The following is a 24,710-nucleotide window of genomic DNA, read 5'->3' on the forward strand; positions in this document are numbered from 1 at the left end:
GCGTTGATATGTTGGGTCCAGGACAGATCCTCAGAGATGTTGACACCCAGGAACTTGAAACTGTTCACTCTCTCCGCTTCTGGTTCCTTGATGAGGACTGGTGTGCGTTTCCCCATCTTACCCTTTCCGAAGTCCACAATCAGCTCTTTGGTCTTACTGGCAACGAGTGCCAGGTTGTTGCTGTGACACCACTCAACCAGCTGATAGATCTCAGTCTAGACCAGAGCCTCTAAGCGGACTAGGAAAGAGAATACCGAACTTCTTCGGAGAATTTCATCCCCGGACTCTAATCCCAGATTCAGACAATCAGTGTTACACATACAAATTAGGCAGTAATTTTTGCACAGAGAGCTCCTGCAGCAGGACAGTGCATAGTGGTAACTGCTCCATCATCGGAGACCCCCACCATCCAGGACATGCTCTCTTCTTGCTGCCGTCATCGAGGAGAAGGTATAAGAGCCTCAGGACTCACACCACCAGGTTCAGGAACAGCTACTACCCCATAGCCATCAGGTTCCTGGACCAAAGGGGATAACTTCACTCACCCCGTCACTGAACTGTTCCCACAACCAACGGATTCAGTTTCAAGGACTCTTCATCTCATGTTCTCGATATTTATCCCTTATTTAGTGATTATTATGGGTTTTTTGTTGTTTTACTGTGAATGCTGGAGCAGACTTGACTCTATGGTCTGTAGCCAACACATGACACAGTGCTAAATTGAACTGAACATTCCTAGACTGTTTAATCGACTCTGAAGTTTCCTTTGTACATGTGTTTTTTTGCTGTTGTGCGATTTGCTCTTTTTTTTTTTGCACAATGGGTGTTTGATGTTTTTCTTTGAACGGGTTCCATGGTGTTTCTTTGTTTTGTGGCTGTCTGTGGGGGAGGTGAATCTCAGGGTTGTATACTGCATACGTACTTTGATAATAAATGTTCTTTGAATCTTTGAAACCTCAGGACTCATACCACCAAATTCAGGAAGATTATTACCCCTCAATCATCAGTCTTTTGAACCAGAAGGGTTAACTTCACCCACCCCAACAGTGAACTGTTCTCATAACTTACAGACTTACTTTCAAGGACCCTTCATCTCATGTTCTCAATATTTATTGCTTATTTATTTATTTGTTTTTTTCCTCAGCTCAAGCTAGTAAAACCTGAGGTAGGGACATAGCCAAACACACTCAATTGCTAGGAACTTTTGGACCATTCTGGTGGTGTTTAGTATTGTGGCTTTCTGAAGATTTACATAGACATTGCTAGATATTACATAGCCCAGCACATCACACAAACCAATCTTCCATCCTTGGACTCACTTTACACCGCACACTGTTGGAACAGTGCTGCCAGGATAATCAAGGACACGACCCACCCAGCCAACACACTTTTTGTCCCTCTTCCCTCCGGGAGAAGGTTCAGGAGCTTGAAGATTCGTACGGCCAGATTTGGGAACAGCTTCTTTCCAGCTGTGATAAGACTGCTGAACAGATCCTGACCCGGATCTGGGCCGTACCTTCCAAATATCCGGACTTGACTTGCACTACCTGACGGCTCCTCAGAAGAGATTGTAAAGAGCACCAAACTTCTTGGTGTTCACCTGACGGAGAATCTCACCTGGTCCTCAACACCAGCTCCATAGCAAAGAAAGCCCAGCAGCATCTTTACTTTCTGCGAAGGCTCAGGAAAGTCCATCTCCCACCCCCCATCTTCATCACATTCTACAGGGGTTGTATTGAGAGCATCCTGAGCAGCTGCATCACTGCCTGGTTTTGAAATTACACCATCTCAGATCGCAAGGCCCTACAGTGGATAGTGAGGTCAGCTGAGAAGATCATCGGGGTCTCTCTTCCCGCCATCACAGACATTTACACTACACGTTGCATCTGCAAAGGAAACAGCATTATGAAGGACCCCACGCACACCTCATACAAACTCTTCTCCCTCCTGCCGTCTGGGAAAAGGCACCAAAGCATTCAGGCTCTCACGACCAGACTATGTAACAGTTTCTTCCTCCAAGCTATCAGACTCCTCAATACCCGAAGCCTGGACTGACACCTTGCCCTACTGTCCTGTTTATTATTTATTGTAATGCCTGCACTGTTTTTGTGCACTTTATGTAGTCCTGTGTAGGTCTATATTCTAGTGTAGCTTTCTCTGTATTGTTTTTTTTTACGTAGTTCAGTCTAATTTTTGTACTGTGTCATGTAACACCATGGTCCTGAAAAACATTGTCTCAATTTTACTATGTACTGTACCAGCAGTTATGGTCGAAATGACAATAAAAGTGACTTGACTTGACTACCTTACTTTCCCTTTTCTATTTTCTAATTATGATCTATAATTTACATTTTTATTATATTTACTTTGATTTGTACTCCAGGGAACATAAAGCGCAAAATCAGATATCGCTGTGATGATTGTATGCTCTAGTATCAATTGTTTGGTGACAGTAAAGTAAAGCCCTCATTGTTTAATGCAATTGTGTAGTGCCTTTGGGATCACACCAGTTATAGATGTTACTATCGAGACAATGTTTATCCTGTTCATGTTCCATAGTCTTTCAATTTCCTCTTCTAATTCAGCATATTTCTGGTGTTTTTCACTGACTGATTTTCTGTATGTTATGTGCGTTTGGAATGGCTAAATCTGTTAAATAAGCTGTTCTTGCTTGTTTATCGTGTAATATTATATCCATATGGTTATCATGGATTGTCCTATCAGTAATAACTGATCGGTCATAATATACAGTGCCTATAAAAAGTATTCACCCCTCCTGGGAGTTTTCATGTATTACAACATTGAGTCATAATGGATTTAATTTGGCTTTTTGACACATTGACAGAAAAAACAATTGTGTCAAAGTGAAAACAGATCTCTACAAATTGGTCTAACTTTATTACAAATATAAAACACAAAATAATTGATTGCATATATATTCACCCCCTTCAAGTTGTATTTAGTAGATGCACCCTTGGCATCATTTACAGCCTGGAGTCTGTGTGGATGGGTCTCTATCAGCTTTGCACATCTGACACTGCAAATTTTCCCCATTCCTCTTTACAAAACTGGCCAAACTCTGTCAGATTGCATGGGGATTGTGAGAGAACAGCTCTTTTAATGTCCAGCCACAAATCCTCTATTGGATTGAGGTCTGGACTCTGACTTGGCCACTCCAGGACATTAACTTTGTTGTTTTTAAGCCATTCCTGTGTAGCTTTGGCTTTGTGCTTGGGGTCATTGTCTTGCTGGAAAACAAATCTTCTCCCAAGTCACAGTTGTCTTGCAGCCTGCATCAGTTTTCCTCCAGGATTTCCCTGTATTTTACTGCATTCATTTCATTCTCTAGCTTCAGAAGCCGTCCAGGGCCTGCTGCTGTGAAGCATCCCCACAGCATGATGCAGCCACCACCATGCTTCAGGGTAGAGATAATGTGTGTTTGATGATGTGTGGTGTTTAGTTTGATGGCCAAAAAACTCTATTTGAATTTCATCAAACAATAGAACCTTCTTCCAGCTGACTTCAGAGTCTCCCACATGCCTTCTGACAAACTCTAGCTGAGATTTCATGTTTTCTTTCTCAACAGTGGCTTTCTCTTTGCTACTCTCCCATAAAGCTGTGACTGGTGAAGCATCTGGGCAACAGTTGTTGTACGTGCAGTCTCTCCCGTCTCAGCCACTGAAGCCTGTAACTCCTCCAGAGTTGTCATAAGTCTCTTGGTGGCCTCCCTCACCAGTCCCCTTCTTGCACGGTCACTCAGTTTTTGAGGACGGTCTGCTCTAGGCAGATTTACAGCTGTGCCATATTCTTTCCATTCCTTGATGATTGACTTAACTGTACTCCAGGGGATATTCAGTGACTTGGAAATTTCCTTGTATCCATCTCCTGACTTGTGCTTTTCAATAACCTTTTTCACATAGTTGCTAGAAGTGTTCTTTTGTCTTTATGGTGTTGTTTTTGCCAGGATACTGACACACCAGCAGTTGGACCTTCCAGATACCGGTGTATTTTTCCTACAGTCAATTGAAACACCTTGACTGCACACAGGTCTCCATTTAACTAATTATGTGGTTTCTAAAACCAATTGGCTACTCGCGATGATTTGGTGTGTCATATTAAAGGGGGTGAATACTAATTAATTCAGATCACTTTGGTGAGATCTGTTTTCACATTCACTTTTCTGTTGATCAGTGTCAGAATGGTTAAATTAAATCCACTGTGATTCAATGTTATAAAACAATAAAACATGAAAACTTCCGGGGAGGGGGTGGTGGGAGTGTGAATACTTTTTATAATTTGTGGTAAAACTGGATCAGGCTTGTATTTATGGTTAGGTGTGATTTCATTTATGAGTTTGTGTTTTAAAGCAAGATTTTGGTGAATGGTGTTTGCCAGTTGTTTATGATTGTGTACGTAATCAGATTGAGTTAAACTGCTGCAGGATCCTGTAATGTGCTGGATAGTTTCTGTTTTCTCTCGGCATTTTCTACATTTATTGTCTTGAACCTTTTGGTCTTTTATTATGTATTTTTGATCATATTTTGTATTAACCATCTGTCCTGTGTTATTATTGTTGGTTTATTTATTTTGTTGTTTCTTTGTGTTTACTTTGAACGCCTGCAAGAAAATGAACCTCAGGGTTGTATATGGTGACATATACAGTATGTACTTTGATAACAAATTTACTTTTAACTTTGAACTTCAAACCGTGTGATAGGATTTCTCACATCTTTAGTGTGAAGCAGTATTACAGTGATATCAGATCATCAGAGGTCCTGATGTCAAAGTGGACTCTATTGTCATCTGTTCAGAGTTCAAAGTGCATTTATTATCAAAGTATGAATAAATTATACAACCTTGACATCCGTCTCCTCACAGGCAGCCACAAAACAAGAAAACCCGAGGCTTCAACGTTTCTCTGTTTCGCATGCCCTGACTCCATCTAGACTTTGCTCCGACCATTTCTCCTTAAACATGCCTCGACCTTGCTCTGAGTCATCCTCGCACCTGCACGCCTCCGCCCTTGAGTCAGCCTCGCACCTGCACGCCTCTGCCCTCGAGTCAGCCTCGCACCTGCACGCCTCTGCCCTCGAGTCAGCCTCGCACCTGCACGCCTCCGCCCTCGAGTCAGCCTCGCACCTGCACGCCTCTACCCTCGAGTCATCCTCGCACCTGCACGCCTCTACCCTCGAGTCAGCCTCGCACCTGCACGCCTCTGCCCTCGAGTCATCCTTACCTTTGCTTGCCTCTTCCTTGTTTACAGTGATCACTTACCATAAATTTCCACAGAAGTGTTGTTAATAAAATATTTAGTTGCATTTCCTGCTTTATGAACCACCAAGTAAGCTGTCACCTGATTTCAGTCGTGCAACGAAGTACAACGTTTGTGTGCACAGATGCTGTGAAAGGCTTACTTGCTGCAGCATCACAGGCCCATATATATGAAAAACATATAAAATTGTACAGGAACAACACGATTAGAACATAAAAGGTTCACTGTCACAGTGTTGCTGTACTGAGGTAATGATTAGGGTTGTGCCAGTTGGTTCAACAACTGAATGGTCGAAGGGATGCAACTGTTCCTGAACCTGGTAGGGTGGGACTTCAGGCTTCTGTACCTCCTGCCTAATGGTAGCTGTGAGAAGATGGCCTGGCCTGACTGATGGGACTCTTTGATGATGGAAATTGCCTTCTTGAGGCAGTAGATATGACGATGGTGGGAAGAGGTGTGCCTGTGATGTCCTGGGCTGAGTGCACTGCTCTGTGCAGCTTCATACAATCCTGCCGTGGCAGGCCATAGTGCAACCTGTCAGAATACTTTCAACAGTACGTCCGTCCAAACTTGTGACAAATTCAACCTCCTTAGCCTTCTTTCGGATTGTGGAGCCGACACAGATTGGGGAACCGCTTCACCCGCCTGCTACAACAGGCAGGATTTCCTGGTGCTGGCCACCCATTTTAATTCCCATTCTGGCGTGTTGGTCCATGGCCTCCTCTAATGCAACAGGAGGCCACTCTCAGGTGGGAGGAGAGCAACACTTCATGTTCCGTCTGGGTAGTTTCCAACCTGACAGCATGAGCACCAATCTCTCTAACTTCTGGCAGTTCCACTCCCTCACTATTCTCTCTGCTTCCATTCCCCTCTCTGGCTTTGCTTTCCTCACCTGCCCATCACCTCCCTCTGGTGCTTCTCCTCCTCCCCTTTCTCTCATGGTCCACTCTCCTCTCCTATCAGATTCCCCCTTCTTCAGCCCTTTACCTCTTCAACCTATCACTTCCCAGCTTCTTATTTCATCCTCCCTTTTCCGCTCACCCACCTGGTTTCACCTATCACCTGCCAGCTAGTCCTCCTCCCTCTTCCCCCCCACCTTCTTACCCTTCCTTTCCAGCCCTGATGCCTGCCTCAGGCATTTCCATCCTAACAATCCCTTTGCAATGGCTCCCAAATCAGTTCAGCATTCCTGGGACTCCTGGCTTCTCTGCAAGGATACGTTTTCCCTGGAGGTTTAGGCATGGGAAGCTGGGATACAGCAATCCTGCGCTGAAGCAGCCAAGCTGTGTGGCCTGATGTTGGAGGTCGAGTGGTCTGGTTTCAGGGGTTGTGGTCATTGGTCAGACAGAGCCCCGTCCACTCCCTCCCCACCCCACCTCGCACTTCTGAGATCAGCTTCCACCTTCTCTCAGCCACAGAACGTCCTGGCGCTCTCCTAGTTCCAGAGTTCAGATCTGGCCCATGGTCAGCTCTTTTGAAGCAGGTTAGAACATTGCATGAGGGTGACGATCACCGGTAAAGCCAAGTTCATTCCAGCGGGAGGAGGAGACCCTTCAGCCCATCGGGTCTGTACTGTCTTTAATCTCAAGCTCGATTTCAAAGTTTAAAAGAAGTTTGGATAGGTATGTGGATAGTAAGGGTTTGGAGGGTTACGATCCCGGTGCAGGTCAATAGGAGTAGGCACTTAAAAATGGTTTGGCCTAGGGCCAGTTTCTGCGCTGTACTTTTCTATGACTCTATCCTATGACACTCCCCAACTTGCGGTCCTTTAGGCCTGAAGATCATAGTTCCTCAAGTCCCCATCGAGACCCTTTGGTGAGGCCAGATTTGGAGTTTAGCGTGCAGTAAGGAGACTGTCAGAGAGTGCAGAGGGATCTGGAGCAGCTGAGAAGTGGCAGATGGAGTTTAATGCAGACAAGTGCGAGGTGCTGCGTTTTGGGTGGACCAACCAGGGTAGGCCTCACATGGTGAACAATGGGGCACCGAGGATTATGGTAGAACAAAGGGATTTGGGAACATAGATCGATAATTCTTTGAAGGAGGCATCACAGTTAGATTGAGTCACAAAGAAAGTTTTAGGCTCACTGGCCTTCGTAAATCAATATATTGAATACAAGAGTTGGGGTGACATTGGTGAGGCCTAACTTGGAGTATTCTGTGCAGCATGCACAAAATCCTGGAGGAACTCAGCAGGCCAGACAGCATTTATGAAAAAAGTACAGCTGACATTTCAGGCCAAAACCCTTTAGCAATGACAAATCACTTCTGTAGAAAGGCTTGCTGAGAGCAATCATGGTCATGGAAAGGTCAAGATTGCCCACGTCATACGACACGGCACAGAATGAACGAATGATAAATGTATACATGCACGCACACGCTCACACTCACACACACACACTCACACTCTCTCACTCACTCTCACTCACACTCACACACACACACTCTCACACTCACACACACACACTCTCACACTCACACACACACCCTCACACACTCTCACACACACACTCAACGCACACTCACACACACACACACACACACACACACTCACTCACACACACCCTCACACACACTCTCACAGATACCCTCACACACACTCTCACAGATACCCTCACACACACTCACTCTCTCACACACTCACACCCCACATTCACACACACCCTCTCACAGATACCCTCACACACACTCACTCTCTCACACACTCTCACACTCACACACACTCACACCCCACACTCACACTCACTCACTCTCACACTCACACCCACACTCACACACTCACTCACACACACACCCTCACACACACTCTCACACACACACCCTCACATACACTCTCTCACACACACACTCACTCAAACACACACACTCTCACTCACTCACTCACTCACACACACATTCACAAACATACTCACACTCACTCACACACACACATTCACAAACACACTCACACTCACTCACACACACACACACACACACACACACACACACACACACACACACACACACACACACACACACACACACACACACACACACAGTATTTCTAACTGTAATGGATAGTACATGTCATATATTGCGTTGTACTGCTGCCGCAAGATAGCAAGTTTCATGACACACCTGATGCCAGTGACATAATCCTGATGGTGATTCTCCTTTGCCCACACACTCTAACAGTTATTTCTTCTTACAGTGAGCTGCTGGAAGACCTGGAGGGTTGCAAAGACCCCATTGGGGTGGCGGAATGCTTTGTGGAACGGGTGAGTAGGCAGATATTTTCAGCTCTCCCCTCACGTTGAAGCCCCTCCCACAACCAGTCACAGCACCCTCCATTACTGTGACGGCTGGAAGCTCTCAGTGATTACCGGGAGCTAGAATGGTGTCCAGGGAGGGGACGGTGGAGAAACTGAACAGGGAATTCTAAAGGTTGGGATGACCAAGTGTGTGTGATCTCTCCTCTTTCCTCTCTCCTCCCTCTCTCATCTTTCCTCTCTCCTCCCTCTCTCCTCTTTCCTCTCTCCTCCCCCTCTCCCTCTCCCCTCTCCCTCTACCCCTTCCCTCTCCCTCTACCCCTTCCCCTCTCCCCTCCCTCTCTCACCTTCCTTTCCCACTCTCTCCTTTTCTCTCTCTTCTTCCCCTTCTCTCCCTCCCTCCCCTCTCTGTCCCTCCCTCCCCTCTCTCTCCCCCTTTCCCCTCCTCTCCCCCTCTCCCCCTCCCCCCTCTCTCCCCCTCTCTCTCCTCCCCTCTCTCTCCTCCCCTCTCTCTCCTCCCCTCTCTCTCCTCCCCTCTCTCTCCTCCCCTCTCTCCCCCTCCCCCTCTCTCTCCCCCTCCCCCTCTCTCTCCCCCTCCCCCTCTCTCCCCCTCCCCCTCTCTCCCCCTCCCCCTCTCTCCCCCTCCCCCTCTCTCCCCTCCCCCTCTCTCTCCTCCCCTCTCTCCTCCCCTCTCTCCTCCCCTCTCTCCTCCCCTCTCTCCTCCCCTCTCTTTCCCCCCTCTCTCCCCCTCCCCCTCTTTCTCCTCCCCTCTCTCTCCCCCTCTGGTGGCATTGTGGCAGGGTAAGAGATGGCCCCTGTAAGGCAGAGGTTGAACAGACCAGTCAGCCCACAAAGTTGTGCCAACTGAACTAATTCCTTCTGCCTACGCACTGCCGAAGAATTTCTCTGCTTTGCGTGTGGATCCTTGGAATCCCCAGAGCCCTCTGGCATTTCATGGCTGAGTCACTGAACGTGTCTGAGGCTGACACAAAGCAGTAGTTAATGAAAGGAGAGGCTGCATGCTAGCATCGCGGTTAGCACAACACTCTACTGTGCCGGTGACCGCGTGTGTTTCCTCCGGGTGCTCTGGTTTCCTCCCGCAGTCCAAAGGCGTGCCGGTTGGTGGGTTAATAGGTCATTGTAAATTGTGCTGTGGTTGGGCTGGGGTGAAATCGGGGGTTGCTGGGCGGCTTGGCTGAAAGATCTGGAAGGTCGTATCCACGCTGTATCTGAATAAATAAGTAAGACTTACTTATTGTCTATTACGCCACTGGTGCTTAGGACAGTGTTGACGGTCTTCCATCTCTCTCTATGCTTGCCCGTCTTCTCTATTTTACACCCAGGTCTGGTTCAGGCTCAGCCATGCAAGACCCAGGTGGAGACTCAGGAACACCGTCACTCTCAGATGTAGAGGATTCTTCTTTGCTGTTTCTGTAACAGTTCTGTTTGACCAGTCAGGGTTGTTAGTCCTGAGCTGAACCCCCGACCCTGGAGGACTGATGGACCACTCTTAGTCTGTCCTCTACCCTTTGACCTGTTTGGCATGGGTGACCCTACCGAGAGCCAAAGCATAAAGCCCTGACTCCAGCCAACATAGTTCTCCTGGTCATTGAGGCTCACAAGCCTCCAAAAGCCTATGGCAAGGTTGTCATTCCCTTGGAAGCAATGAGAAAATAGAAAATGAGGGCTCTGTCAAACAGTAGGAATCTTGGGCTGACGCTGTGACCTCAGGAATGGGGCAGCAGGACAGAAGGCCTCGAGCAGGATTCCCTAAAGGCTAACTTGCAGATTGAGTCGGTGGTGAGGAAGGCAAAGGCAATGTTAGCGTTCATTTCAAGAGGACTAGAATACAAAGGAAAGGATGTAATATTATAAAGCACTGGTCAGACCACACTTGGAGTGTTGTGAGCAGTTTTGGACCTCATACCTAAGAAAGGTTATGCTGGCATTGGAGAGGGTCTTGAGGAGAATGTTGCTGGGAATGGTAGGGTTAACATACGAGGAATGTTTGATGGCTCTGGGCCTGTACTGCTGGAGTTTAGAAGAACGGAGAGGGAGGGATTTCACTGAAACCTGTCAGATGTTGAAATGTCTCGATAAAGTGGATGGCAAGAGGATGTTTCCTGTAGTGGGGGAGTCCAAGAGAAGAGTGCACAGCCTTCGAGATAGAGCAGCGGTTCCCAACCTTTTTCATGCCATGAACTCCTACCGTTAACCGAGGGGTCCACGGAACCCCAGGTTGGAAACCCCTGGAATAGAGGGAAGTCCATTTAGAATGGAGGCATTGAGGAATTTCTTTATCACAGATGAGTGTGGAGGGCAGGTCATTGGATGTATTTAAAGTGGAGGTTGTTAGCTTCTTCATTGGTCAGGGCATCAAAGGTTACAGGAAAAAGGCAGGAGACTGGTTTTGAGAGGGATAGTAAATCAGGCATGATGGAATGGTGGAGCAGATTCAATGGGCTGAATGGCCTAATTCTGCTCCTGTATCTCATGGTCTTCTGCTCTCTGCAGTACCGCCCGCTTGTTGTGTTACAGAGTCTGGGCGGGAAAACCATTGCCTTTCCTACAGATGAGAGACAACTGCTCTGTGACGCTCAGGGAACCCTGCAGATTCCAGAGCGTGTAACGTTCTCAAATTTTATTTTTCAAAGGTTTTAGCCCAGAGGGGTTGTAACAGGGTACAGCTCTGTAAAAAAAAAGCAGCATAAATTATTTCATGAGGAGTTTTTCAGAAGTCCTTCTCAAATTACCATCTGTCATTAAGAAGCGATCCCTGAACACTGGGGTGTGGGAGGCCTCAGACAACGAAAAATCAAGTTTACTGTACGGTTCTCAGACACTTACATTCTGTCTCCTTTTGGTCCTTTTATTGGCCTGAACAAGAGTCACACATCAGAGAGGAGGGTATTGGGCAGTCCATAAGGGAATGCTGCCCCCAGCCCCAGAGACCCAGCTTCGGTGCTGACAGCTCTGGTCACCCACCTGCAGGGAGTGAAATGTACAGATCTGTTTCTTTTAGCACAGTGACTCACCTTAGCAGTAGTTATTGACTGATAGCTTACCCATGCGCATTGATTTGTTGCTCTCTGCCAAGAGAGCCTCCCTCTCTTCCCTCTCTTCCCTCGGGATCAATATAGTATGTCTGTCTGTCTGTGAATATACAAGCTAACTTCACCTCAGAGTGCGTGCCTTTATTGATTTGATACTGTATGTAGTTGTAAAGACGCAACAGATTGATGATGAGTACTAAGTTGAATGTCAGCGAATATCACCAACTGCACCGGCAGTTACAAGACGCCAAAACTCAATAGACCATAGACAATAGGTGCAGGAGTAGGCCATTCGGCCCTTCGAGTCAGCACCTCCATTCACTGTGATCGTGGCTGATCATCCACAATCAGTACCCCGTTCCTGCCTTCTCCCCATATCCCTTGACTCTGCTGTCTTTAAGAGCTCTATCTAACTCTTTCTTGAAAGCATCCAGAGAATTGGCCTTCACTGCCTTCTGAGGCAGAGCATTCCATAGATCCACAACTCTCTGGGTGAAAAAGTTTTTCCTCAACTCTGTTCTAAATGGCCTACCCCTTATTCATAAACTGTGGCTTCTGGTTCTGGACTCCCCCAACATCGGGAACATGTTTCCTGCCTCTAGCGTGTCGAATCCCTTAATAATCTTATACGTTTCAATCAGATCCCCTCTCATCCTTCTAAATTCCAGTGTATACAAGCCCAGTGGCTCCAATCTTTCAACATATGGCAGTCCTGCCATCCCGGGAATCAACTTCGTGAATCAATAGCAAGAATGTCCTTCCTCAAATTTGGAGACCAAAACTGAACACAATACTCCAGGTTTAGTCTCACCAGGGCCCTCGGAGGAAGGGAGGGAGAGAGAGAGGAAATAGTGAACCGGTACGGAAAAAGCAGTCATGGATATTGGCACAGGGATGCGCGACTGACGGTGCACTGTACACAGTGAGAGACGTACAACTAGCAAAGCTAAAGTGAAAATAATATGATAATGGCCTTAGTTGGGGAAGTTTATAGTGGTAGGAGCTGTACAGCGAGAGGGTTGAACTGTATGTAATGCTAACGACATGAGCGAGGAAATGAAAGTCTCCACACTTCTTAGCTTAATGGGTGCTAAAACATACAGTCTCTTATGCAACTTGGTAACCCCCGAAAAGCCAGCAAGCTCAACATTCGACAAAATTGTTGCAATTTTACAAAATCACTTGAGCCCAAAGCTGCTAGTAATAGCTGAGAGGTTTAAATTTCACTGAAGGAACCAGAGGATGAAAGCATTTCTGAATACATTGCAGAACTGCGCAAACTTTCCCGGTACCGTGACTTTAGAGATGGACTTTCTGATGCGTTAATGGACAGGCTTGTACGGGGCATGATAGTCAAAGCACTCAAACGAGGCTACTGTCAGAAAGGGAACTAACCTTAGAATGGGCATTGACCATTGCAGTACCGTTAGAGGCTGCAACAAAGGATGCATCAGAATTACGGAAAAAGAGTTTAGAATGTGAAACACACAAAATGTCCCTGACTAGTGCAAAAAGCCAAAAATTTTATCGATTTGGCAAATCCTCTCAATGATGCGAATGACTGTTGGTTCAGAGAAAAGGTGGGCAGAACGTGTCATAGACAAGGTCGAGACCCTCCAGCAGGACTGAGAAAGAAGGGAGAAGACGCCTGAATAAAAAAAATGGCTGGATGGGGAAGGAGTCTAGCTGGAAGGTGATGGGTGAAGCCAGGTGGGTGGGAAAGGTCAGCGGCTGGAGAGCAAGGAATCTGATAGGAAGGGAGAGTGGACCATAGGAGAAAGGGAAGGAAGAGGACACCCAGGGACAGGTGAGAAGAGATAAAAGATCAAAATGGGAAATAGAGGAAGAGGGGGAGGGGTGGAAAGTTTGTTGCTCTGTCTCCCTGAGGTTGGCGTAAGAGGAAGCCATGGAACGGCAATGGGAATCGGAATTAAAGTATTTGACCACAAGTCCCATTTGTGGCGGATGCTGCAGAGGTGTTGGATGAGGTGCTCCCCAATGAAAATAAATGGTGCCAAAAGAAAGCAAATGACTGAGGTAGCGTTCACGGGCCCATTATCTATGGTGAAGAAGCTGTTCCTGAATCATCGGGTGTGTGTCTTCAGGCTCCTGCACCTCTTCCTGGAAGGTAGCAGTGAGAAGAGGGTAACGGTCTTACTGTGTAAGGTGTAACTTGCACCTTGACAAGCACAAACTCCAGTCATCTAAGACAACCTCACTAGTACACTGCCGATGCTGTGGTCAAATCAAGACGTACAGAAAAGCTGGATGAACTCAGCAGGCCGGGCAGCATCCGTTGAAAGGAGCAGTCAACGTTTCGGGGTCGAGACCCTTCGTCAGGAGATAGGCATGAGTGCTGACGAAGGGTCTCGGCCCGAAACGTTGACTGCTCCTTTCAACGGATGCTGCCCGGCCTGCTGAGTTCATCCAGCTTTTCTGTACAACCTCACTAATGCTTCTGCGGAAATGCAGCCCCTCCCCAACAGCACCGCCCGCCTCAAAAACAGTTCCTTTCCCCAAGCAGTAAGGCTGATCAACACCTCTCCCTCCACACCCCCAACCACCACTACTTTATCATTCCCTGTCAGTCACCTTAGATACAGACACTCCTGTGCCGAGCTTCACTTTGCGGACATACAATCTACGTACATAAGCTATTTTGTGTATTTATATTTAATGTGTTTTTAAATTTCTTATTGTGTTCCTTATCTTATTTTGTTTTTTGTGCTGCATCGGATCTGGAGTAACAATTATTTCGTTCTCCTTTACCCTTGTGTACAGGAAATGACATTAAACAATCCTGAATCTTGAATCGATCCAAGAGAATTCGATGTTCATGCAATCGGGGCTGTAAACTATTCAGGGAGAATATGAGGTTCTGATCTATTGGTCTGTGGCACAGTAGTGTAATGGTCAGCACAACACTTTACAGTACCAGCGACCTGGGTTCAATTCCCACTGCTGTCTGTAAGGAGTTTGTACATTCTCCCTGTGACCGTGTGGGTTTCCTCCTACAGTCCAAAGACAGTCGGTAGATTAATTGGTCATTGTAAACAGTCCCGTGATTAAGCTAGGATTAAATCAGGGGATTGCTGGGCGGTGTGGGTTGGTGGGTTGGACACACCAGTGTTCCACGCTGTATCTCAACAAATAAAATTAACCTGCGATCCGAGAGACCCTTCCCCCAGGCTGGAGGTGGAGCTGCCCTATCCCTATCTCCTGCTGATGGTTGTGGGGTGGGGACAGACCATCGCCCCAGTCTGATCTCTTGGTGCTGGGTGTCATTCCGGAAGAGTTGACTGAGGGCGAGTCAGGCTGGTGAACCCCAGGGAGAAGAAACTGGCCCCATTGGGAGAGGATCATCGGAGCTAACGTTCCAAGTTATAGCAGACATTGACGTGAAATCCCAAAGGAACTCAAATCCTGGTCCCGACCGACCAAACGAGTTACATCAATGTAGATTTCGTCACACACGGGCCACTCGCTGAGATTATTTGTTGGGATGCAGTGTGGAACAGGCCGGTCTGACCCTTCAAGTTGTGCTGCCCAGCAGCCCCTGGTATAAACCTCGATTAATCACGGGACAATTTACAATGACCAATTAACCTACCAACAGTCTTTGGACTGTGGGAGGAAACCCACACGATCACGGGGAGAACGTACAAACTGCTCACAGGCAATGGTGGGAATTGAACCCAGGTCGCTGGTACTGTAAAGTGCTGTACTAACCATTGCCCTACCAAGCATGCCATAGGTTCAACGTGAGTAGTCAGAGGAGGTGAGGAAGGATTTTTTTTTTAACACAGAGAGTGTTTGAATTCTGGTGTGTACTGCTTGCTGGGGGGTGGGGGTGATGATCACCAAGGTACACTGGCAAGGAACGTCATCATAAAGGACCTCACCCACCCTGCTCATGGACTACGCAGCATCTACTCCAGGACCACCAGACTCAAAGACAGTTACTTTCCCCAAGCAGTAAGGCTGATTAACACCTCTACCCTCTCACCTACCCACCCCTCCACACCCCCAACCACCACTGCTTTATCATTTGTCGTATGACACAGCACATCATGATGATGTCATACGACACAGCACATTTTGATGATGTCATACGACACAGCACATTTTGATGACGATGCAAAATAGGCTCATTCTACCCTCTGAGCCGCGTCACCCAGCAGCCCCCGATTTAATCCTGCGCTAATCGCGGGACAATTTACAGTGACCTACCAACAGGTACATCTTCGGACTGTGGGAGGAAACCGGAGCACCCAAAGGAACTCTAAGCAGTCACAGAACCTACAACCTCCTTACTACAGTGCCGGGGTTTATATTATTTAATGTGTTTTTTTACCTCCTCGTGTTTTTTTGTGCTGCATCGGATCCAGAGTAACAATTATTTTCATTCTCCTTTACCCTTGTGCACCGGAAATGACAATCCTAAATCTTGAAACTCCCGGGCTGAGTGCAGGAATGTGGGGGTTTTCAGAGGGTAACACTGGTCAGCACTGGCACAGTGGGCTGAGTGCAGGAATGTGGGGGTTTTCAGAGGGTAACACTGGTCAGCACTGGCACAGTGGGCTGAGTGCAGGAATGTGGGGGTTTCCAGAGGGTAACACTGGTCAGCACTGGCACAGTGGGCTGAGTGCAGGAATGTGGGGGTTTTCAGAGGGTAACACGGGTCAGCACTGGCACAGTGGGCTGAGTGCAGGAATGTGGGGGTTTTCAGAGGGTAACACGGGTCAGCACTGGCACAGTGGGCTGAGTGCAGGAATGTGGGGGTTTTCAGAGGGTAACACGGGTCAGCACTGGCACAGTGGGCTGAGTGCAGGAATGTGGGGGTTTTCAGAGGGTAACACGGGTCAGCACTGGCACAGTGGGCTGAGTGCAGGAATGTGGGGGTTTTCAGAGGGTAACGCCGGTCAGCACTGGCACAGCGGGCTGAGTGCAGGAATGTGGGGGTTTTCAGAGGGTAACGCCGGTCAGCACTGGCACAGCGGGCTGAGTGCAGGAATGTGGGGGTTTTCAGAGGGTAACGCCGGTCAGCACTGGCACAGTGGGCTGAGTGCAGGAATGTGGGGGTTTTCAGAGGGTAACGCTGGTCAGCACTGGCACAGCGGGCTGAGTGCAGGAATGTGGGGATTTTCAGAGGGTAACGCTGGTCAGCACTGGCACAGCGGGCTGAGTGCAGGAATGTGGGGATTTTCAGAGGGTAACGCCGGTCAGCACTGGCACAGCGGGCTGAGTGCAGGAATGTGGGGGTTTTCAGAGGGTAACACTGGTCAGCACTGGCACAGTGGGCTGAGTGCAGGAATGTGGGGGTTTTCAGAGGGTAACACTGGTCAGCACTGGCACAGTGGGCTGAGTGGCCTGTATCTGTTCTGCCTTTGACTGTATGACTGTAGTTGGTGGAGGGCAGAGGAGGCGGGAGAGTGGTGGGGAGAAGCGAGAGGAGAGAGAGAGCAGAGAGAGGAAGGATGGGTAACAAAGGACAAGCGTGAGGGGGAGGTAACGGTCATTTGGATTTCTCAGGTTACAAAGCTTAGCTAATTGTCACCTGCACAAGTCCATGTCTGCATGGGTGCAGCAGTGAGGATGCCCAAGACAATACTGTAGTCATTTTATGTATTGCACTGTACTGCTGCCACAAAAAAACCCATATTTTACAACATACCATGCTGTGCAAAAGTCTGAGGCACATGTATATCACTGGGGTGCCTAAGACTTTTGCACAGGACTGTAGTAATTTTATGTATTACACTACTGCTGCTGCTGTGAAAAACAAAACGGGTTTCGTGACGCATGTGAGTGATGATGAACCTGATTCTGATCTGGGTCTCTGTTGTGGACTGAGAGTGGGAAGGGGGCAGGGAGCGGGGAGTCATGGTTGGGAAAAGGGGAAGGCAGAGGGGAGGGAGCAGGAAGCACCAGAGAGACATTCTGTAATGATCGATAAACCAATTGTTTGAACCATGTGGTGTGGGTCTTCAGGCTTCTGTGCCTCCTGCCTGACGGCAGCTGTGAAAAGATGGCCTGGCCCAGATGGTGGGGATCTTTGGTGATGGATATTGTAGGTACAGTACTACTGATGGTGGGGAGAGATGTGCCCGTGAAGTACTGGGCTGGGCCTACCATCCTCTACAGCTTCTTGCATTCCTGTGCATTCAAGTTGCTGTACAAGATACTTTAAATGGTACGTCTGTGCAGGTTTGTTAGAGTGCTCAGTGGCCAAAGGGGTAACTCTGTTACATCTGGAGTAGGAGTGGAGGTAATCTTCATGTATTGCACTGTACTGCTGTCACAAAACACCATGTTTCACGACGTGCACTCAGTGGCCACTTTATTCAGTGTCTCCTGTACCTAATAACGTGGCCACTGGGTGAGTGTTCATGGTCTTCTGCTCCTGTAGTCCATCCACTTCAAGGTTCGACGCGTTGCGTGTTCAGAGATGCTCTTTTGCACACCACTGTTGTAAAGTGTGGTTATGTGAGTTACTGTCGCCTTGAATCAGCCTGGACATTCTCCTCTGACCTCTCTCATTAACAAGGCGTTTTCACCCACAGATCTGCCGCTCTCTGGATGATTTTAGTCTTTCACACCTTTTTCTGTGACCTCTAGAGACTGTTGCGCATGAAAATGCCGCGTGATCAGCATTCTCTGAGATACTCAAACCACCCCATCTGGCACCAACAGTCATCTCACAGGCACTCACTGTTAATACACTTCTTCCCCATTCTGATGTTTGGTCTGAACAACAACTGAACCTCTTGACCATGTCCGCATGCTTTTATGCACTGAGTTGCTGCCACTTGATTGATTAGATATCTGCAGTAACGAGCGGGTGTACCTAATAAAGTGGCCACTCAGTGTACGTCTGTGATAATAAACCTGATTCTGATTTCTGTCCCTCCTGTGGTCAGAACCACCCGACCCTCCTCTCTCCATCGTGCAATAGCCCACACCCTGAACTCACTTATCTCTGGTTGTGATGGCCGCTCACACATAATATTAAAAGCAGAGAATTAAATCCTTTGGACAGTTCTCAAAGCAACCACGTGTTTCTCCAACTAGGCCGGAACTCCCAGCACCCTTCCCGAACCCCACACTCCGCTCCCGTGCTTATACCTTCTGCGGTGTTGGTTCAAAGTACGTCTATCATCGAAGTCTGATTGCGATATACAACCCTGAAATTTGTCCTGCAGACGGCCACGGAACAAAGAAGCGCCGTAGAACCCCTTCAGAGAAAAACATCAGACACCCAGCGTACAGAAAAAGAACAGATCACGCACAGGGTATTAAACATCGGACCGCCGAGTCCTTGAGTCAGTCTGGGAGTGTTCAGTTCAGTTCATTTCAGCGCTGTGTTGTCTATTGACTGCTGGTCGCCAAGCCAGTCTGTCCCGGTCAAATTGCGTCAAAGAAAGGAGTAAACAGAAACAAATTATAACACGAGTCCAGTCCAAAACCTTGTCCGAGACACAAGTTCACTGTCAACTTTGGCCTCGTGGTGGGGGGAAGTCAGGTCTGTTGAGGTTACCGTGTGTGGGTGGTGACCGTGAGACAGGTGAGGTGTCTGAACAATCTCCTACCTCCCTGACGGTCACTAAAGGCGAGTCTGTGTGCGTGTCCACGTGCAAGGCTGTGTCTGTATGCACACATGTGTGATACTATCTCTCACACTCTTACTCCTCACTCCTTCTCTCACTCTTCCTTTTTATCTCCACTCTCCTTCTCTCATTCCCCCCTCACACACACACACACATTGCCCTCTCTAAATCACACCCTCTTTCACACAACCTCTCGTACTCTCACTCCCCCTTCTCTCTCCCCTTCTCTCTCCCCCTCTCTCCCCCTCTCTCTCCCCCTCTCTCTCCCCTTCTCTCTCCCCCTTCTCTCTCCCCTTCTCCCCCTCTCTCCCCCCCTTCTCCCCTTTCTCTCTCCCCATTCTCTCTCCCCTTCTCTCTCTCCCCTTCTCTCTTCCCTTCTCTCTCCCCTTCTCTCTCCCCCTTCTCTCTCCCCTTCTCCCCCTTCTCTCTCCCCTTCTCCCCCTTCTCTCTCCCCTTCTCCCCCTTCTCTCTCCCCCTTCTCTCTCCCCCCCTCTCCCCTTCTCTCTCCCCCCTCTCCCCTTCTCTCTCCCCTTCTCCCCCCTTCTCTCTCTCCCCTTCTCTCTCCCCTTCTCTCTCTCCCCTTCTCTCTCTCCCCTTCTCTCTCCCCTTCTCTCTCTCCCCTTCTCTCTCTCCCCTTCTCTCTCCCCCTTCTCTCTCCCCTTCTCTCTTCCCTTCTCTCTCCCCTTCTCCCCCTTCTCTCTCCCCTTCTCTCCCCTTCTCTCTCCCCTCTCTCCCCCTTCTCTCTCCCCCTTCTCTCTCCCCCCTCTCCCCTTCTCTCTCCCCCCCTCTCCCCTTCTCTCTCCCCTTCTCCCCTTCTCTCTCTCCTCTCTCTCCCCCCTCTCCCCTTCTCTCTCTCCCCTTCTCTCTCCCCTTCTCCCCCTTCTCTCTCTCCCCTTCTCTCTCCCCTTCTCTCTCCCCTTCTCTCTCTCCCCTTCTCTCTCCCCCTTCTCTCTCCCCTTCTCTCTTCCCTTCTCTCTCCCCTTCTCTCTCCCCCTTCTCTCTCCCCTTCTCCCCCTTCTCTCTCCCCTTCTCTCCCCTTCTCTCTCCCCTCTCTCCCCCTTCTCTCTCCCCCTTCTCTCTCCCCCCTCTCCCCTTCTCTCTCCCCCCCTCTCCCCTTCTCTCTCCCCTTCTCCCCTTCTCTCTCTCCTCTCTCTCCCCCTCTCTCCCCTTCTCTCTCTCCCCTTCTCTCTCTCCCCTTCTCTCTCCCCTCTCTCCCCCTTCTCTCTCCCCCCTTCTCCCCTTCTCTCTCTCCTCTCTCTCCCCCTCTCTCCCCTTCTCTCTCTCCCCTTCTCTCTCTCCCCTTCTCTCTCCCCTCTCTCCCCCTTCTCTCTCCCCCCCTCTCCCCTTCTCTCTCCCCCCTCCCCTTCTCTCTCCCCTTCTCCCCCTTCTCTCTCTCCCCTTCTCTCTCTCCCCCTTCTCTCTCCCCCTTCTCTCTCCCCCTTCTCTCTCCCCATTCTCTCTCCCCTTCTCCCGCTCTCTCTCCCGCTCTCTCTCCCGCTCTCTCTCCCGCTCTCTCTCCCCCTTCTCTCTCTCCCCCTTCTCTCTCTCCCCCTTCTCTCTCTCCCCTTCTCTCTCTTCCCCTTCCCTCTTCCCCTTCCCTTCTCGCTCCTTCCTTCTCTCACCTTCTCCCTCCCCCTTTGTTCCCCCCTCTCTCCCCCATTCTCCCTAACCCCATGATCTGTGTTGAATTTTGTTTTGTGACCCCAGTTTATTGATCTCCCTGTCCATGTAACCCTAACAGAAGTGTGTGTTTTTTCTCCCCACAGAGTGAAGAATTTGACATCTACACTGTGTACTGTATGAACTATCCCAAGTAAGTGCTCCGGGGCAAAGGACTGGATATATGTGTATTTGGATGGACAGGGACTGATTACGGATAGTCACTGTGGCTTTGTGCGTGGTAGTTTGTGTCTAACCAATCCTACGGAGTTTTTCGAGGAAGTTATCAGAAAAGTTGATGAAGACAAGGCAGAGGATGTTGTGGACATGGAACCCTTGCTAAAATCCATGTAGACAACATCCACTGCCTTGCCTTCATCAGCTTTCCTGGTAGCTTCAGTCGCTCGGCATTCAAGATGAGGTAGTAAATTGGAATGGACACTGGCTTTGAGGGAGAAGCCAGAGAGTGGTAGTAAAGGGTTGTCCCGCTGATTGAGACCCGTGACTAGTGGGGTGCCACAGGGATCAGTGTTGGGTCCTTTGTTGTTTGTCATTTATATCAGCAATCTGGATGATAATGCGATTAACCGCAAATTTGCAGGTGACACCAAGACTGTGGGTGTAGTGGACAGTGAGGAAGTATGTCCGAGCTTGCAGCTGGAAAAATGGAAGATGGAATTTAATGCAGACAAGTGCAAACTGTTACACTTTGGAAGGACCAACTAGGGAATGCCTTACACAGTGACCGAGTGCGGTGGAACAACGGGATCTGGGAATACAGGTCCATGATTCATTGGAAGTGGTGTCACAGGTTGATAGGGTCATAGGAAAGCTTTCGGCACATTGGCCTTCATAAACCAAAGTACTGAGTACAGGAGATGGGATGTCATGTTGAAGTTGCATCAGACACTGGTGAGGCCTAATTTGGAACATTGTGTGCAGTTCTGGTCACCTCCCTACAGGAAAGGTGTAAACAAGATTGAAAGAGCACAGAGAAAATTTACCAGGATGTTGCTGGGACTGGAGGACCTGAGTTATAAGGAAAGATTGAATAGATTAGAACTTTATTCCCCAGAACATAGAAAACTGAGAGGAGATTTGATAGAGGTATACTGAATTATGAGTGTATAGAGAAAGTGCAAGGAGACTTCTTTGGATTGAGTTTGGGAGGGACTACAACCAGAGGTCATGGGTTAAGGGTGAAAGGTGAAATGTTTAAGGGGAACATGAGGGGAAACTTCTTCACTCAGAGGGTGGTGAAAGTATGGAATAAGTTGCCAGCCCAAGGGGGTGCATGCAAACTCAATTTCAACTTTGAGCCAAAGCTGCTGTCTCTCCACTGGGCAGAGGCTGACGTCTCCTCATAGGCCGAGGCTGACGTTTCTCCTCTGGGCCGAAAATAATGTCCCTCCGCTGGGCCGAAGCTGACATCCATTTGCTAGGCCGAGGCTGATGTCCCTCTGCTAGGCCAAGCCTTCTGCTCTGGCTCAGAGTCACGACGAGTAGAACTGCGTGGGTGATTGGAGCGGTGGGGTGGTGGTGCTTTGGATTTTGACTAAGTCTTCACTGTGCACCATCGCACTCGGTCTTCACAGCTCGGTCTCCCTGCTGCGGGACTGCATGAAGAATGGGACCCTGGCCAAGTTCTTCCGCGAGCGCCAGGCCACCCTGTCACACTCGCTGCCCCTGGAAACCTACCTGCTGAAGCCTGTCCAGAGGATACTGAAGTACCATCTCCTGCTGCAGGTAAAGCTGTGGGGCCGAGGGGAGGGGTCCGGCAGACGGTCTGCCCTGGGGTCCTGTAACAAGGAGAGGGTCAGGACAGAGTGACCTCCCCCTGTAGCTGTGGCCTTACAGTGCCGTGGTTACTCCAGCGTATTTTACTTGTTAGCTTTACTTGCTCTGTATAAACTTTAAAGGTTTTTAAACGATTATGAAACAGTGAAATGTGTTGTTTTGAATCAATGAGGCCACAGTCTGAGGATGTGCTGGGGCAGCCTGTAAGTGTCACCACACTTCCGGCACCGATATAGCATGCCCACAACTCACTAACCCTAATCCGCACGTTTTTTGGGCTGAGGGAGGAAACCGGAGCAACGGGAGGAAATCCACACGGTCACGGGAGAACGTACAGCGGCGGGAAACTGAACATGAGCTTTGTAAAGCGTTACGCTACCGTGCATGGCCAGTGGTTCTAGATACATGGGTTCTGTGTGTGTGTGTGTGTGTGTGTGTGTGTGTGTGAGTGTGTGTGAGTGTGTGTGTGAGTGTGTGTGTGTGTGAGTGTGTGTGTGTGTGTGTGTGAGTGTGTGTGTGTGAGTGTGTGTGTGTGAGTGTGTGTGTGTGTGTGTGTGTGTGTGTGTGAGTGTGTGTGTGTGTGAGTGTGTGTGTGTGAGTGTGTGTGTGTGTGAGTGTGTGTGTGTGTGTGTGTCTGTGTGTGTGTGTGTCTGTGTGTGTGGAGTGTGTGTGTGTGTGTGTGAGTGTGAGTGTGTGTGTGTGTGTGTGTCTGTGTGTGTGTGTGTCTGTGTGTGTGGAGTGTGTGTGTGAGTGTGAGTGTGTGTCTGTGTGTGTGTGTGAGTGCGTGTGTGTGAGTGTGTGTGTGTGAGTGCGTGTGTGTGAGTGTGTGTGTGTGTGAGTGTGTGTTTGTGTGTGTGTGTGTTTGTGTGTGTGAGTGTGTGTGAGTGTTTGTGTGTGTGTGTGAGTGTGTGTGAGTGTGTGTGTGTGTGAGTGTGTGTTTGTGTGTGTGTGTGTGTGTTTGTGTGTGTGAGTGTGTGTGAGTGTTTGTGTGTGTGTGTGTGTGTGTGAGTGTGTGTGTGTGTGTGTGAGTGTGTGTGTGTGTGTGTGTGTGTGTGAGTGTGTGTGTGTGTGTCTGTGTGTGTGTGTGTGTGTGAGTGTGTGTGTGTGAGTGTGAGTGAGTGTGTGTCTGTGTGTGTGTGAGTGCGTGTGTGTCTGTGTTTGTGTGTGTGAGTGTGTGTGAGTGTGTGTGTGTGTGTGTGTGTGTGTGTGTGTCTGTGAGTGTGAGTGTGTGTGAGTGTGTGTCTGTGTGTGTGTGTGTGTGTGTGTGTGTGTGAGTGCGTGTGTGTCTGTGTTTGTGTGTGTGAGTGTGTGTGAGTGTGTGTGTGTGTCTGTGTGTGTGAGTCTGTGTGTCTGTCTGTGTGTGGGGGGGGTTGCGGAAGTGGGGGGGACAGTCCCTGTGGCATCCTGTTCTGACTCTGCGCACCCTTTCGTGACCAGGAGCTGGCCAAGCACTTTGATAAGAGCGCGGATGGGTACGAGGTGGTGAAGGAGGCCATTATCACCATGACGGCAGTGGCCTGGTACATCAACGACATGAAGAGGAAGCAGGAGCAGGCGGTCAGACTGCAGGTACGGGGACGTGAAATATGCAGCGTACGAGAAGCTGGCAGGGGCTAGGCGGACAAGGCAATGGGCTGAAGAAGAACAAAGAACATTACAGCAGAGTCCAGGCCCTTCAGCCCGCAATGCTGTGCTGGCCCTTTAACCTACTCTAAGATCAATCTAACCTTCCCTCCCAACGAGCCTTCCGTTTTTCTATCAACCATGCGTCTATCTGATAGTCCTTTAAATGTCCCTAATGTGTGGGTGGCAGGGTGAAGATAGGTCTCTACCAAACAAGGTGTAAGGTGCTCCTCCCCTCCGCTCGCCTGAGGACAGCCTCGGGCAAGGTGTAGTACCTGCTTAGCCCCCCTCCCCTGGATCAGGGTCATGTGAAGCCAGGGGGGCAGGTGGTGGACGATTGTACGAGCAGCCGGTGCAGATCACAAGTCCTGGTTATGCGACCACTGACGCCAGGCAGACAATTTCTGAGGAGTATTGATAATGGCTGGGGTCACCTGTCTTGTAAAGACACTGT

At 49.0% G+C, this 24,710-nt stretch overlaps 1 protein-coding gene across 1 annotated transcript in view; it reads left to right on the forward strand.

Moving 5' to 3' along the window:
• Positions 1-24,710, forward strand: part of plekhg2 (pleckstrin homology domain containing, family G (with RhoGef domain) member 2) — a 230,010-nt gene that overhangs the window by 163,074 nt on the left and 42,226 nt on the right. Inside the window, exons 5-8 of the mRNA XM_073063781.1 lie at positions 8,460-8,526; positions 20,944-20,990; positions 22,432-22,582; positions 24,071-24,202. Of these exons, the coding sequence (XP_072919882.1) occupies positions 8,460-8,526; positions 20,944-20,990; positions 22,432-22,582; positions 24,071-24,202 (397 nt within the window). The remainder of the gene's footprint in view (positions 1-8,459; positions 8,527-20,943; positions 20,991-22,431; positions 22,583-24,070; positions 24,203-24,710) is intronic.

This window comes from Hemitrygon akajei, chromosome 12 (assembly GCF_048418815.1).
Source record: "Hemitrygon akajei chromosome 12, sHemAka1.3, whole genome shotgun sequence".
In the NCBI taxonomy this organism is placed as follows: Eukaryota; Metazoa; Chordata; class Chondrichthyes; order Myliobatiformes; family Dasyatidae; genus Hemitrygon; species Hemitrygon akajei.